This window comes from Hemicordylus capensis, chromosome 2, assembly GCF_027244095.1.
Source record: "Hemicordylus capensis ecotype Gifberg chromosome 2, rHemCap1.1.pri, whole genome shotgun sequence".
Taxonomy (NCBI): Eukaryota; Metazoa; Chordata; class Lepidosauria; order Squamata; family Cordylidae; genus Hemicordylus; species Hemicordylus capensis.
The window spans coordinates 237,773,755-237,790,054 of record NC_069658.1 but is presented as its reverse complement, the minus strand read 5'-3'; the positions used below and the strand labels follow the sequence as shown (position 1 = coordinate 237,790,054).

Here is a 16,300-nt window from a genome sequence, read left to right as displayed (position 1 = left end):
AAATAAGAAAGATGTGGGTCAGTCTGACAATGACACTTGCTGCCCGATGCCTGTGTCCACTGCGAAGCAGGGGTACACCCTTTGCCTGCACTAGCCACAGGCACAATACTAGGCACACTGTCAGCAGAAGAAAGGAGGTCTGAGTAATGGCACCGCATGTATCATGTATCTCTCTTAGGGAGGTAAAAAAAAGAGAGGAAAAAATTGATCAGCACAGGGACTAGGGACTAGGCTCGGACCCTGGGCCCTGCAGAGGACCCCACCCCCCCGAGACTCAGCTGCTGCTGGGCAGGTGGAGTGTGTGGGCAGCATGCTTCAAATTGTTCTTTAAAAATAAATAAATCTGGAAGCACCTGCTTCAATAATGTTTTTTTTAAAATACCCCCCAATAGGCCAATGACACCCCCACCCCCACCCTTGCAACAGGCAGGCCATTGAGAACCCAACCTTTGCCTTTCTGCACAAAGGGTGGGAATACAAAAAAGCAAAAAATAAACCCAGTGGAAAAGCAGCCAGAAAAAGCGGGGTGGGATTTTTTTTTTTTTTTAAGGGCAATAGGCCTGCAGCCTGGCAGGCTAGCTGAGCTAGCAGCAGGAGGAGAAAGCCCACTCACTCACATCAGCTCACTCACTCACTTTTTTAAAAGGACAGTCAGCCAGGAAAACAATCCTTTAAAAAGGACAAAAAAGGGGAGAAAGACCCCCCCCCAACAAAAACACAGGGCAGGGCAGGACTTTGAGACAGACCTAAGACCAGAGAACTCTACTGCCAGGCAGGAACCAGCAGCTTGATCTCTCCAGTCTCTCAACAGAGCGAGTTTGCTAGGGGCGGCCTTTAAATATAACTTGATTCACTCTGCTTTTGGAGCACCCCTCTTGTCCTTCCCCACTGACCAATGGGGTGATAGTTGTCCCTGAGTGGCAACACTGTTGAACCAACCAAAGGGCCAGACACATCTGGCCAATCAGAGAAGCGTTAACTCAGCCAATCAATTTAAGTGACATGTGTCACAAAATGGCCACCGCTTTGTAAAATGGAGGCTCAAGCCTTCAAGCCTCTTCAAATTGGTTTGAATTAAACCAGGCTCTTCTCAGTTTGAACTTGGACTGGCACTGCCATTCCAGTGGCTGGCTTGGTCTGAGTTTGAACCTTTGAGCCTAACCATTTCAAATCTGAACCTGTTTGCACAACCCTAACAAACTGGACTTCACAACTGAAAATTATCCAGGGCACCAGCTTGGATGGCTTTAAAAGGGGCTTGGAAAAATTCATGGAGGACATGTCTATCAGTGGCTACTAGCTGGTGTCTTTAGGCTCCAGAAGCAAGATGCCTCTAAATACCAGTTGCAGAGGAGCATCAGCAAGAAAGAGGGCATGCCCTCACCTCTTGCCTGTGGGTTTCTCAGAGGCATCTGTAGACCTTGGTCCTGATCCAGCAGGACTGTTCTTATGTACTTAAAATGGCTTTAGCAAAACCTTCCATGAACGGGGAAGGTAGGATGGCCTGCAGCCGGATTCATGCTTCTAGCCTGAAACTGGAATTCAGGACCCATGACACCCTTGTAATCAGCCTTGTAATCAGCCGAAGTAGCTGGAATATTGAGTTTGGATTGGGGGGACCTGAGTTCAAATCTCTGCTCAGACATGGGACATACTGGCTTTGGCCATTCACTCCCACTCATCTTATCTCACTCCACAAAACTGTGGCGGAGATTAAAATAGGATCGGCCTATTTTCCCCCCTTGGAGGAAAGGATAGTAGGATTCAAGTGTAATACTTGAATAATATTCCTATTTCTACCTGACGATCCTTATCTTCTCCTAAACGAAGTTGGACTTTAGATAAATGTCACCCTGTGCTTGTACAAAATAGGAAGTTGCCCATGACTGAGTCAGACCATTGGTTTACATAGCCCAGTGCTTATTCTGATGGAGAGCAGCTCTCCAATGGCTCAGGAAGAGAGGAAATCTCAGTTCAAGTGAGGCCAAAGATTGAACTTGGGTTTCCCTGCATCCAAACTGCAACTACTGCTACTAAACATAATCTAGGGATGTGCAAAATGTTTCAATGTCAAAACGTTTCAACTCGAAAAGGGCTGTTTCGAGTGTTTTGAGCTCACGACAAAACTCCCTTTAAATAAGGGGCCTAGTTCGAGCTCGAAACAAAACAACCCAAATTCAAGTCAAAACGTTTCAATATTTCAAGCACCATATTGGAGGCTTGTTTTTCCCTTGCTAATTGGTTTTTTGGCACTAGTTTCTGATTGGCTTGCAATATCCTTGCTTCTTGGTTGACTTGTTATCATACAAATCAAGTGTTGTCATGGGCAACTGTGCCCCCATTGGCGGTGTGATTTGGTTTGTTTGTGAGATAGTATTGTGGAGAGAAATAGTATTGTGGAGAGAGACAGTGGCAGCTCTGTGTGTGTAATATTTCTTGGTGATTCAAAATGTGGCTGAAGTTCCTCTAGTTGAGCTTATGGCTATGCTTTCTGCTAAGAGTGCTGCTGTAGCAGCTGTTGCAATGCTAGAAAATAAGGAGTCATTATTGTGTGTGAGAGAGCAACTGGTGCCAATGATGTTACTGCAGCACAGGCACGGTGGCTGACAGTGGGTCCTGGGTCAGTTATTGTTTTTTGGCCATTTTTGGACTGTGTTTGTGTTTTTGTTTCGAACTCAAAACAAATCACAATATCCATTTCATGCGCATCCCTAACAGTATCCTATCTCCATCCCTACTACCCACTGTTAGTTCCTGACTGCTCCCTGATCCATATTATGACCAGTTATTGTGGTATGTCATTCACTCTCAAGCATATATATGTTGGAATGTTGTACAACAAGGAGTTTAAGAATTAAAAGGGCACAGGAGTACCCCTTTAAGTCACCAGTTAAAATAAGTCACCTAAAAAAAGTTCTCAAAATTGAATTGCTTATGAACATGACATCTGTTGATCTAGTATCTTGAAACTTGGCATGCACTAGACAAAGTTTACAAATCTGCCTAATCTCAAAGTAAACTGGTGAAAATTTATCACAGGTATAGCAAGTTAAAAAGTACTGAAAATTGACACATTGACTCCCTTTTCTACAATCTTTAGACAGCAATATCATATATTTCTTTCAAATAATTATGAAAATAACTAATGTAATCTCTTCAGGTTTGTCTAGGAAGGCAAAACTTTATTGGTTTGATGTTTGGAGCAGTGGTTCAAAAGTAATTAAGATTTCCCTGCCCCATTAAAAGCCTAGAGCTAGGACGTGCTGAGGTTATATAAAGCCTGCCAGTTTTTGATGAAACCAGATGGCTGACACATTCAGAGTTCTCTGACATGGGCAAGTGAAGCCAGATAATTGATTCTATTGCAAGTGCAATACCTATTCTATTACTTATGGAATGTGAGCTCTCAGGAAACCATTCTGCACCAATCTGGGAACTATGGAGCATTGTTACCGGTGCCATCCAACACATCTTGATATGGGCCTCAACATACAAGAAAAAGTGTGGGTGCATGGAGGATAAGTTTTAAGTGAGCACCATTGGTGACATCGTAAAACCTAATGGCACAGCAGGGAAATAACTTGACTAGCAAGCCAGAGGTTGCCAGTTTGAATCCCTGCTGGTATGTTACCCAGACTATGGGAAACACCTATATCGGGCAGCAGCGATTTAGGAAGATGTTGAATGGCATCATCTCATACTGCGTGGGAGATGGCTATGGTAAATCCCTCCTGTATTCTGCCAAAGACAACCATAGGACCAAGAGTCAACACTGACTCAACAGCACACTTTACCTTTACCTTACAACATCATTAATGAGCACATGGCACATCTTTAAAGGCATCAATGTTAGGATTCAGTTTGACAACTTTACAGAGCTTGAGACAAATTAGATAGTCTTAACTCTGGTCTTAAACTCTTAAACTGACAAGTTTTTTTTTTAAAAAAACCATTGAATATAAGATAAAATTCAGAGATTCCGATCACTCTTCTTTTCAGATGCAGACCATTGCCAGATGTGTCCAGAAGACCAATATCCAAACAATGAACGAGATCAATGTGTCCCCAAGGCTACAACCTTCCTGTCCTATGAAGAATCTTTAGGGATAATCCTAACTTCTTTTGCATTATACTTGTCACTCACCACAGTTGTAGTGTTAGGAATCTTCATTAAATACATGGAAACTCCAGTTGTCAAAGCCAATAATAGGGAGCTCTCCTACATTCTCCTCATCTCCCTCTTGTTTTCCTTTTTGTCATCCTTTCTGTTCATTGGCCATCCAAGGGAGGTGACCTGCCTTCTCCGACAAACAGCCTTCAGCATCATCTTCTCGACTGCTGTCTCTTCTGTGTTGGCCAAAACTATCACTGTGGTGATTGCATTCACGGCCACAAAGCCAGGCAACAGAATGAGGAAATGGTTGGGGAAGAATCTGGCCAACTCCATTGTATTTTGCTCTTCCAGTATTCAGCTTGGCATCTGCACCATCTGGCTGGGAATTTCTCCACCATTTCCAGAATCTGACATGCATTCTCAGGCTGGACACATCATCCTGCAGTGTAATGAAGGCTCAGTAACCATGTTTTACAGTGCCCTTGGCTACATGGGCTTCCTGGCTGCCATCTCTTTCACAGTGGCTTTTCTAGCCAGGAAGCTGCCTGGGGCATTCAACGAAGCCAAGCTGATCACCTTCAGCATGTTGGTCTTCTGCAGTGTTTGGTTCTCCTTTGTGCCCACCTACCTAAGCACAAAGGGGAAATATATGGTGGCCGTGCAGATCTTCTCTATCTTTGTCTCCAGTGCTGGATTACTCAGTTGTATCTTTATTCCCAAATGTTACATTATTGTAGTGAGGCCTGATCTGAATAGAAAGGAACATCTAATAATGAAAGTGAAAGATGTCTTCTGATCTCTGCTCCTAGAGAAAAATCGAAAAATCCAATCCCCAACAAAATCTTGACCAAGATCTCAGCTTCTAGTGGGAACAGAAGGTTGGTTGGATTAGGTCTCGAAAATGTTGCTTTCCAGCATATGAAATGGATTGGGGCAGATTCCACTCAAACCCCTTTCAAGATGGAACACTGGCCGGCTAACCCTAACTGTCTAAGGCGTTGGCAGCACACCAAGGAGACATGCTTATGATGTGTTACTTTCTCCCCACTTAGCATCACAGAGTGTGCAGGGGAGGCAATTTTGGCTGAACTCTGCTTTCCCTAGAAGTGTTCCCTGCAACCCAGAAGCAGTTCCCTGTGGGCTTCACAGCCCTCAGGCATCTACTTCCGGATCACTGTGAGCACTTCTGGGGGAAGGAGCATTCAGCGCAAATCCCCCTGTCCGGCAACATGTCCCGGTCCCCTTTACCAAGCCTGGCTAGGCTTACTGGGTCCAGACTCAGAGCAGGGACCGGGAGGGGGTTGAGCATCACCCTGTACCTCCTCCATCCCAGGCTGCTTGCTCCTTGTGTCTGCTTTCTCCTTGCTCTCCGTGTGCCCCCGACACTTGCCAGCCTCTCATCCCCGGCCGGCTCCTTATATGCCTCCTCACAGGCTCCCAGTTACGGGGCCAACGCCCCTCTTTATTCCCTGTTATTGTCTACCCCTTACAGCTGCTGCCAATGCCTCTCTCTCCCTCTTCTCCCTCCTCCTGCTCAGATCCCCTCCCTTTGGAAGGCGTGCTGCCAATGCTATCCTCACACGTCTCCCCCTCGGCCCTTTCAGGGATCTGCCCCTCCTCCACTGAAGCGGAGTTGCTGCCCGTTGGCAATCTTTCCTCCGATTCACCCCAGCAGCCACCCGTCCCTGCCTCCTTGGACCCCCTAACCACTCCATCACCGGAAAGAAGGACAGCTGGCCTTGCTGGACACCCCCTCACTTGCCCATTGTGAACTGCAGAGCTTGGAAAGCTCCCTACAGTGCAGGTGCACTTTCCTGTCATGCTGATGCTGCCTGAATGAGCATGTCAACCACTGAGCATTAGCAGCAATAAAAAGGAACTACAAGAGGGAGGAGATCTGGTCTTGTGGTAGCAAGATTGACTTGTCCCCTTAGCTATGCATGGTCTTCCCTGGTTGCATGTGAATGGGAGACTACATGTGTGAACATTTGTAAGATATTCCCCTTAATGGATGAAGCCACTCTGGGAAGAACATCTAGGTTCCAAGTTCCCTCCCTGGCTTCTCCAAGCTAGGGCTGAGAGAGATTCCTGCCTGCAACCTTGGAGAAGCCGCTGCCAGTCTGTGAAGACAATACTGAGCTAGATGGACCTATGGTCTGACTGAGTATATGGCAGAGTTCCTATGTTCCACCTGGTGTTACACAAAGGTTATTCTCAAGACCAGCCCTAATTGAGTAGGATAGGTCTAGCCCACACAGGGCTGATTGTATGAAGGCCCCACATTGCTCCTGATCCCACTGCTCCTCTCTCAGGTATCTCTCATAGCAAACCCAGGCTTATGGTGAGGTCAGAGGACATTGAGGTAAGGATTCAAATACTTGAACCAGCTGTCTCCAGTTTCTCCAGCTGCTGTTGCCAGCTTTGGTTGAGGTCTGAGTAATTAGTGTCAGCCTAGAAAACTTCCTGGGATTGAAACTGCCAAATAAATCCAGTGCAGGTTATTTGAGGACTACAGCGGTATAAGTGACATTTTAGGGAAGCACTGAGCCACCGTCCCCCAGGGTCAGCTTGATACTTCATGAGGCTTGGATGGAAGTCCAGCACAGGCTCCTTCTTGCCCAAACCTCTCCTGTGCTTCTCAGAGTTCAACTGACCAGTCATGAAGCGGCCTGGGACAAGCTACTGCTAGAGATGTGCAGAACTGGTCTGGCAGTTTGGTCCGGGGGTCCGGGGGTTCGTGGGTTTGTGGTTGAACCGAACCCCCCCCCCATTCCGTCGGACCAGAACTGGGCTGCTGGGTCTGGTCCAGCAGGTCCACGAACTTTTTTTAAAAAAATTAAACATTAAGCAAGTACCTGTAGCCCCTTCGGGGTTTTTTTTGTAGCCACAGTGTGTGTGTGTTTCCTTTTCTGAAATTCAAAATGTCTGTGTTAGACTTCCTTGGTGATTCGCTCCCCGCATGTATGCTGAATTTGATGGCACTATCGTCACTGTTCCCTAAAGGGTCGATGACACTGACATCACACACCAGGTCCTGGGTGCCACTCAGAATTAAGTCCAAGGTTGCCTTCTCTCTGGTCGGTTCCAAAACCAACTGTTCTAGGGCACAGTCGTTCAGCATATCTAGAAATTTAACTTCTTTGTCTTTACCTGACTGTGAATTTACCCAGTCTATGTGTGGGTAATTGAAATCACCCATCATTACAGCCCTGCCTCTCCTTGACGCCTCCCTTATTTCCTTTGCAACTCCTAGTCAGTGTCAGCGTTTTGATCCCGGGGGCGGTAGCTCATCCCCAGCAGCACGTTTCCTTTCAGGCCTTGTATTTTCACCCACAGGGTTTCTGTGGAGGACTTCAGTCCCCCTAGGTTAGATTCTATCCCTTCTTTAACATACAGTGCTACTCCAGGGATAACAGTGTCCCACTAGTTCTCACTCTTATACTATGCCCATAGTAGTTATGCCCACTATATCTATTTCTGAGTTAGCAAACAAGCACTCCAGCCCACCCATCTTGGCTTGGAGGTTTCTGGCATTGGCATATAAGCACCTATATGCTGAATCTCTTACCTGGTGTATGCTATCTTTCTTTTGGCTCTTTGACCAGCTGGCACAGCCTTCTGTCTGCTCTTTATGTGGTTCTGCTCTGTCCCCTTCTGTTTTATCTGAATCCTTTGCACTCTCGCACCTTATGGGATGGCATTTACTGAACCGGATACTGCCCAACTCCTGTCAGCTATTCCCCAGGCATCATTTTCAAAGCTCCTCTGCAACCTTTTTGATTTTAAGCACCAGCGGTCTGGTTCCATCTTGGTTCAAGTGCAGCCCGTCCCTTTTGTACAGGCCTTGCTTTCCTCAAAATGTATCCCAGTGCCAAACAAATCTAAACCCCTCCTCCTTGCTCTGAGTAAAACCATCTGAGTAAAATTGGGTGGGTGAGAAGAGAGCAAGTGAACAAAGGTACACAGAAAATAGAAAACATACTTGCAAAGAAGCAACAGAGAAAGAGGAAAAAGACAAAAAGTTTTGGAGGGCGGAAGAAAGAAAGAGAGGAAAACAGAGAAAAGACTTTCTTTTTACCTTTTTCCAGGAGCCCCAATAATGCACTGCACAAGTGCATGGTGCATAATGGGGACCCCCCCCTCCCTGATTCTACCAGCTCCAGCTGCTTGCAGCCATGGCTGACACACAATCGAACAAATGGGGTTAGGAAAGCGCCTTGTTTAGAAGAGAGGCTTCATAGCCAGGTTTGCTGACGTGGTACCATTGGGATTGGGCCTGATTCTGGTGGTTCACACGTGTGTGCAAAACCGGGCTGGGCTCCCTTAGACTGCTTTTGCATGTGCATGTGCATAGCCTCACTGAGCCTGGTCTCACAATCCATGAGACCCGGTTTCTTCGGGTGAGCAGCGAGAGCGGGTTAAGCCCACTCTCCCCACTCATGAGCGGAGAGGGAGCCCTGGGAGTCCGGATTAGCCGCGCACACAATGGCCGGCTCAGAGATGGAGCCGGCGGGGGCTGGGGAGCTCGGGGGCCCCACGGCCCCCGCAAGCACCAGTATGGGAGACCCCTGAGCCAGGACGCTGCTTTTCGCCTCCCAGTCGGGGGTCTACTCATGAGTAGGCATGGCGTGAAGGCGCGGCATGGCTACTCACGATGGTAAAAAGCAGTTTTGCGGAGCACTCGCTCCGCAAACCTGCTTTTTACCAGGGGTTCCAGAGCGGGTTTGCCGCTCCAGAACCACCGGGCTCAGCTGCGAGCCCGGTGGTTCTGACAATCAGCAAAAGTCGGGCTAGCGGAGGCTAGCCTGATTTTTGCTGATCGTCAGAATAGCCCCACTGTCTTGTAGCAAGGAAATTTTTCCCCTTTGTTCCACCTTGGTTTGCATTTGAATGGCAGATTACATGTGTTCACAGTAAGGGAGATTACATGTGTTCACTGAGCATATTTTGGTGTAAAAATAGTGCATTCTGTTTATTTAAGTGGCAAGACTGACTGTCTATGCGAAATGTGGTATCTCTCAGTGGGAAGTATATTATTCAGAATCTCTTCTTAAAAAAACAAAAAAGTTTCCAACTTTCCCTGAGTATGTTCTGGTGTAAAAATATAGTGGCTATCAGGGAGAGGGCTTTTTCAACTGTAGTTCCCCAGCTGTCATACTCCATTAGGAAGGTCAAGCTGCACCTTTGCTACTATCCTTTTGCTGCCAGGTTAAGACCCTTTCTGTTCTAGAGCTTTTGATGGCTAACATCCTGACAAGTGTAGACATGCCAGAGAGATGTGCCCATTGCCCCCACACTAATGAATACGTGATGTGATGAATAGGAAGTAATAGACCACAGCTTTGCTGATAGAGACAGCCTATTAAGCAAACAAACAACAACAAAAAGAAGAACCACATTCCAGTGGAAGATCTCTATATAACTGAAAGGCCAGTAGCCTGCATTTTGATGGGCAATTACACCTTGGCACAGAGAAGCAGCAGAACCCTTCCTGTGGGTGATCACTGACAGTGGCTCCACTGGACATGGAGCTTAGGACAGAATTCTGAGGCAGCTCATTTTCCCTTAAATATGGAGGATTCCATCAGTACCCCTGCCAGGATTCTCCTCCCCATCCCATGCTGGGGTTAGCAGACTATGAACTACCGTACAGAAGCATGGGTAACTTGGAAAGCCAGTAGCAGCAGGACTTTCTCAGAAAGGGCTTAGAGAAGCCAGGAAATAAGGATGGACAGGGATAGAGAGAGGATCTCTAGGGAGACAGGATCTGTAGTGGGAATGGTGGGGTTCCAGGGAGGGACAGGATCTGTGTCTATAGATGTCAGGCGATCCAACTGTGGATACTTCAGTCATATAGTTTATCTATCTGTCCATGTACACTGTAGAACATCTGCCAGTAGGTGAAGTCTGTGTCACACAATCTTACATCTCACCAGGGGCGTAATGATGGTAGGGCAGGCAGGGCACGTGCCCTAGGCGTCATTGCAGGAGGGCGCAAAGTTGCTGCCATGCCCTGCCCACAAAAGTCACAATTAATTTTTTTTAAATTTTATTCGCCCCCCGCTGCTGCTCACAGTTGCTGCCGCTGCTGCCACCCTGGCTGGCTGGCATTCTGTTATGTCTCCTTTTCTCCTTGTTTCCTTTTAACCGTGAAGGAGTGGATGTTATTGCATAATCCTTCCTCCGCTGAGGAAGCCTGGGAGAATGCCAGCCAGGCTTGATTCTCCAGCGGGAGATTAACAGGAGTGCTTGCCTGCTGCTGTTGTTTCTGCTTTCTGCAGTATAGTGGAAAGTCTCTCCTCCCACCCATCTTTCTTCGGGGCACTCACACAGTCTCCAAGACACGCTTTCCCACAAATGCCGAAGCCTCTCCATCGGCAGCTCACTCGCCCAAAACCGCCACCAGGGCCGCCTCTCGCTTGCCCACAATCGCCCACTTCCGTCTTCTCCTGCCGCTCGCCCAAGCCTCCAAGCCTCCTCTGATGCAGTTGTGATGCATTGCCCGCCACGCGCGGGAAACTTTAAGTACTTGAAAGAAATGCTCTCACACACACACCCAACACCAATGCCTTTAAGCTGGGGACTCAACAGGTTCCTGGCCACCACAGCATCACCCAGCGCACACAGGAGAGGGATGCACCTGGAAATTTTAAGGGGGGGGACAACAGGGGGAAACTATTGCTGCACTTGGCATGCAGAGAGAGAAGGTGGCGAGGCGGCTCCTCAGGGAAATGGGACTTTCGGAGGCTGCATCGGAGGCAGCGCAGCAGCAGGCGTTCCGCACCCCTGCCTCTCCCTTGGACAGAATGACTTGCCTCTGTGCCCAGGGTAGCCTCTTACCTTGATCCTCGCCACCTGCCTTTCTTCGGCTCTCTCTCCAGCAGCGCGCCAGACTGAGGCAGGACAGAATTTAGCAACAAAACAAAGGAAAAAGTTCTGGCGGCTGTGCTCGGGGGCAGCTGGCGAGCAGTTGCCTGGGGAAGGGGAGGGCACGCCTGCGCCCCATGGGAAAGTTCAGCAATGGAAGGGGCTGGGGAAGAGCCTACCAGCCGCTGCAACTGCCCGGAGCACACAAGCAGGCACAGACTCTTTGGAGCAGCCAATGGGAGAGCATCCGCCCCTCTGCCGGCACCTGGAGCTTCCGTCTGCGCAAGTGTGGGGGGTGCGGGGTGCGGGCCAGCCAGGGTGGCGGCATCGGCGACAACTGTGAGCAGCAGCGGGGGGGGGGGCGAATAAAGTTTTTTTAACAAAAATTGTGGTTTTTGTGGGCAGGGCAGGGCATGGCAGCAACTTTGCGCCCTCCTGCAATGACGCCTAGGGCACGTGCCCTGCCTGCCCTACCGTCATTACGCACCTGTACAGGCGTGAATGGCAGCTGATCACTTGCTTGGGGAAAAGTTCTGCACGTGGGCACACCACAGTGGGAGAAGCTAGCCTGCCTCTTCCCTTCAACACTGGGTGGCTATATTTCTATTATTTACCTCTCGAAATTATTTGATAGCATGTTTCCTCCTACCTTTGGGGTACAACACATCAGAAGGCAGCTCACAAAAAAGGTAAACCAACCCATACACAATTATATGAAAATATTTGGTTCAAGATGAGTACTCAATAGGTGAGTACTTGTTCGGATTAAGATAGGGAGGAGTTTGGGGTCCCATCCCTACAGAGAGAGCAGGGAACTGTTTTGAAGTGCGGGGCACTATTGGGCTTGCTGGTTGTGACTCAAATTCAAATAAAGTAATAATTGCATGTCTGCTGGTTGCTGGCAGGAGCGGGCTGCTCTCCGTCTCCTTCGCCCACTTCCCATCCCTATAGAGAGAGGGCAGGGAACTGTTTTGAAGTGCGGGGCGGGCTGTTCTGCGCCTCCTTCACCCACTTCCAAGCCCCATAGAGAGAGAGCTGGGGACTGCTTTGAAGGAGACCCATCTCCCCCGGCTGAAGACACTGGCAAAACATATCAGCATTCTGACTTCATTTCTCAAAACAGTCATGCTCTGCATAACAGCCAGCACTTGCTTCCCATAGACTGTAATGGGGCATGATAATCTTTACTTTTGACCCGCTATTTGAAACTTCACCAAACCAAAAATAATATTCCTCCTAGACAAGCCTATCAGTGTACATCCATTGTTTTCTTCCAAGGTTGTTCTACACTGTTCTAAATATTGGAGGGAAAGGACCAAAGTCTAAGTTTTCAGCACTTTTTAACCTGCTGTGGCATATTATTTTAAATCAGATCTCCTTAAAATTTGGCACATTTGTAGACTTCATTAAGTAGCGCACAGACATCAAGTTTCAAGTTATTAGCTCAACAGTTATATTTAGAAGCAATAAAATTTTGAGGTTAATAATGGCAGAATCCTTTTTTGCTACCGACCTTAAAGGGTAAATACTGTTTCATTGCTGTAAACTTGATGTTTCTTGGTTTTTGGTTTGCGTCTGTGTCAGCCAGCCAGCCAGCATTACTCATACAAAATGGATAATGGATAATGGTACGTTCACAGCAAATACGTTCCTCAAATTGGCGTGGTTGGCCGGGGTGGGGTGGGGATTAGGTGTAGACAAATCCAGACCAGTTAAAATTTACCAAGCCTGAGCCTCTTCATATTCCGACACCTTAGCCTCTGTGCCACGTTGAGTCACCTTGAATCTCAGTAGGTAAAAACCAAATGCCATTTCTCTGGCCGCACAGGGAAATGCACTACATAGAGCTATTTATTAGCTTTACTACTTTGTTTTACAGTTGGAAGAATTACATGCAATATAAGATAAGTGCAAACATACATGCAAAGAAATATGTCATGCACCATATATTTGATTGCCAGCCTAGAATATCCACTCACTCACTGAAACCCAGGACAGCTGTGATTAAATTGAACATGCATAGAGTCAATTCAGAAGCGTTGTCCAGTGTTACATGTAAAATGGAAGGTAATCCTTCTTGTACATCCCAGTCTTTCTATTGCAGGTAGCACTGAACAAGGGACTGCTAATTGAGTCACCTGAAACTGCTGCTTAAATCTATATATTTCTCCTCTCATAGGAACACAGGAAGCTGCCGTATACCACATCAGACCATTGGCTCATCTAGCTGTCTTGACTACAGAGTCTAGCAGTGTCGTTTCCAGGATTACAGCAGGCAGGAGTCTCTCTCAGCCCTCTCTGGAGGTGCCAGGGAGGAGAACCTGGGACTATCTTCCAAGAGCATCCCCATCCCCTAAAGGGAATATATAGTCTCCCATTCAAATGCAAACCAGGTTGGACCTTGCTTAGCAAAGGGGACAATTCATGCTCCCTACCATGAGACCAGCTCTCCTCTCCCTCATGTAAGAGAGGTTCAGGGTCCTGCCTAAGATATGTAGGGTGGAGCCAAGCATAGGGGAACTGACTGAGGTACCTGAGGCTGCTGTGTAAGATAAATATATCGAGATAGTTATTTTTATCTGTAGGACAAGCTTATAGTATTCAGTACTTGGTTTTGCTTCATTTTCCCTACAATGCCAATAGTAGGCCTTAAAGAAATACACCTCTATTTTTACTTGCAATTTGACATGTAGGCATCAAACAGAATGATACTATAGCAAGAATCACAGCACTGCGAATCAATGTTTGAGAGGCACTGACTAATCCAGAGGATTTTCAAAGAAATAGCAACATCAATCGTACCTGGCCTGCATTGAGGAAAGTGTGTGAATAACTGTATGTACTGTATGTACAGGTCTTCATGAGTGCACACTGTATACACAGAGTGTACACTAGCACAGAGTACACTATGAGTGTACTCATGAGTGTACACTGTGTACACAGAGTGTACACTAGCACGTGCATCCTAGCACAGAGGAAATCTTCACCATGTGTCCCTTGCATTTGTTGTCAGAGCAGAAGGTTTCCACCCTCTATTTGGATCATGGAGTGAGCGTCATGGCTAGTAAGGATTTGAACCTGGGTCTCCCATCTGTCTAATCAATACACAACACTGGCTGGAGGGATACCTGGATTCTCCTTTGCTTTCTGATTTGTAGAAGCAGTGAGGAGGGTGTATAGACAGGCAGGTCGCTTCAACTGATCTGATCTTATTGACTATCAGCCTTGGGTCAGGGGAATCCTTCTGATTCACTCCTTTTACCCCTTGAAGCAATGCTTCAGGAATATCAGGGGAGAAAGAATTAAAATGGGGAACTAATTGATTAGGATAAGAGGAATGGTCCACACACACACGCACACCACAGAAACAAAATGTCCCATATTCGTTCTGGGCCATATAGCTGTCTCTCAGCTGCAGAAAAATGTATGAGCTGATTTCCTATCCGAGGATCTCGGCCAGATCACAATGATTGATGTGTTGTGTTGTGTTGTTGAGGCCACCCCGGTGAAAAAAGGTTTCGGGCCCCTTACATGAGGCTCTCTGCTCCGCCACTGCCATGAGGCCACCACCATGAGGCAACCCTGCCACTGCTGCCACCACCGCCACAAGGCCAAACCACCAATAATTCTAGCCGCCATGTGCACAGCCGGGGATGGGGGTTGAGCTGAGCACACACACACCCCCCCCCGTGATGGAGGCAGGTGGAGCAGGAGTGGCAGCCGAGCCTGACCATCTGGCCCAGCAGCCCTTGAGCAATGCGAGGCACTCCAGCACACCTGCGCAGTTTGAAGCGTGCATCGACGCTTTATGGAAATCTCTCTATGGACATTTCTGAACAGTCCTACATCTTAAAAGACAACAGATTTGTCCAATCCATTGGATTATACAAGTGATGTCTAGATGATATCTTCATAATTTGGACAGGCCTGAAAGCAACTTACTCCATTTTGAGTCCTTCCATAATAACATCCACCTTACCATAAAAAAAATCAATTTACATATGGAGAAGATACATTTTTTGGATGTTGAAAACGTTAAGATCAATGGCAGCCATAGAACGGGTGTATAAAGAAAGACAACTGATGAAAGTCCCCTGTTTAAATATGAGTTTCCATCCTAAGCCTAAAGGTCAATTTCCCATATTCTCAAATGCTAGGTTTACATACAAATTGTAGTAGGCTTCCGTCCTTCAAAAAGCAGTCCCAGATTCTGGAAAGACAATTACCGAATAGAGTGATTAAGCAGGTGTGAGATGTCAGATGTTACCAATATACAGGTGAAGCTCGAAAAATTAGAATATCGTGCAAAAGTCCATTAATTTCAGTAATGCAAATTAAAAGGTGAAACTGATATATGAGATAGACGCATTACATGCAAAGTGAGATAAGTCAAGCCTTAATTTGTTATAATTGTGATGATCATGGCGTACAGCTCATGAGAACCCCAAATCCACAATCCCAGAAAATTAGAATATTGTGAAAAGGTTCAACAGTCTAGGCTCCAGGTGTCCCACTCCAATCAGCTAACCAATCCATAACACCTGCAAAGGGTTCCTGAGCCTTTAAATGGTCTCTCAGTCTGGTTCATTAGGAATCACAATCATGGGAAAGACTGCTGACTTGACAGTTGTGCAGAAAACCATCATTGACACCCTCCATAAGGAGGAAAAGCCTCAAAAGGTAATTGCAATAGAAGCTGGATGTTCCCAAAGTGCTGTATCAAAGCACATTAATAGAAAGTTATGTGGAAGGGGAAAGTGTGGAAGAAAAAGGTGCACAAGCAGCAGGGATGACCGCAGCCTGGAGAGGATTGTCAGGAAAAGGCCATTCCAAAGTGTTGGGGACTTTCACAAGGAGTGGACTGAGGCTGGAGTTAGCGCATCAAGGGCCACCACACACAGACGGATCCTGGACATGGGCTTCAAATGTCGTATTCCTCTTGTCAAGCCACTCCTGAACAACAAACAACGTCAGAAGCGTCTTACCTGGGCTCAAGAAAAAAAGAACTGGTCTGTTGCTCAGTGGTCCAAAGTCCTCTTTTCTGATGAGAGCAACTTTTGCATCTCATTTGGAAACCAAGGACCCAGAGTCTGGAGGAAGAATGGAGAGGCACACAATGCAAGATGCTTGAAGTCCAGTGTGAAGTTTCCACAGTCTGTGTTGATTTGGGGAGCCATGTCATCTGCTGGTGTTGGTCCACTGTGCTTCATTAAGTCCAGGGTCAACGCAGCCGTCTATCAGGAGATTTTGGAGCACTTCATGCTTCCTTCCGCAGACGAGCTGTATGGGGATGCTGACTTCATTTTCCAGCATGACTTG

General features: G+C 47.1%; 2 protein-coding genes across 2 annotated transcripts in view; both read left to right on the top strand.

The window, feature by feature from the left end:
* Nucleotides 1-4,910, top strand: part of LOC128343881 (vomeronasal type-2 receptor 26-like) — a 35,199-nt gene extending 30,289 nt beyond the window's left edge. Inside the window, exon 7 of the mRNA XM_053293315.1 lies at nucleotides 4,000-4,910. Within this exon, the coding sequence (XP_053149290.1) occupies nucleotides 4,000-4,910 (911 nt within the window). The remainder of the gene's footprint in view (nucleotides 1-3,999) is intronic.
* LOC128346277 (vomeronasal type-2 receptor 26-like) overlaps nucleotides 1-16,300 on the top strand; it is a 389,368-nt gene that overhangs the window by 178,018 nt on the left and 195,050 nt on the right. The gene's annotated exons all lie outside the window — the stretch shown is intronic.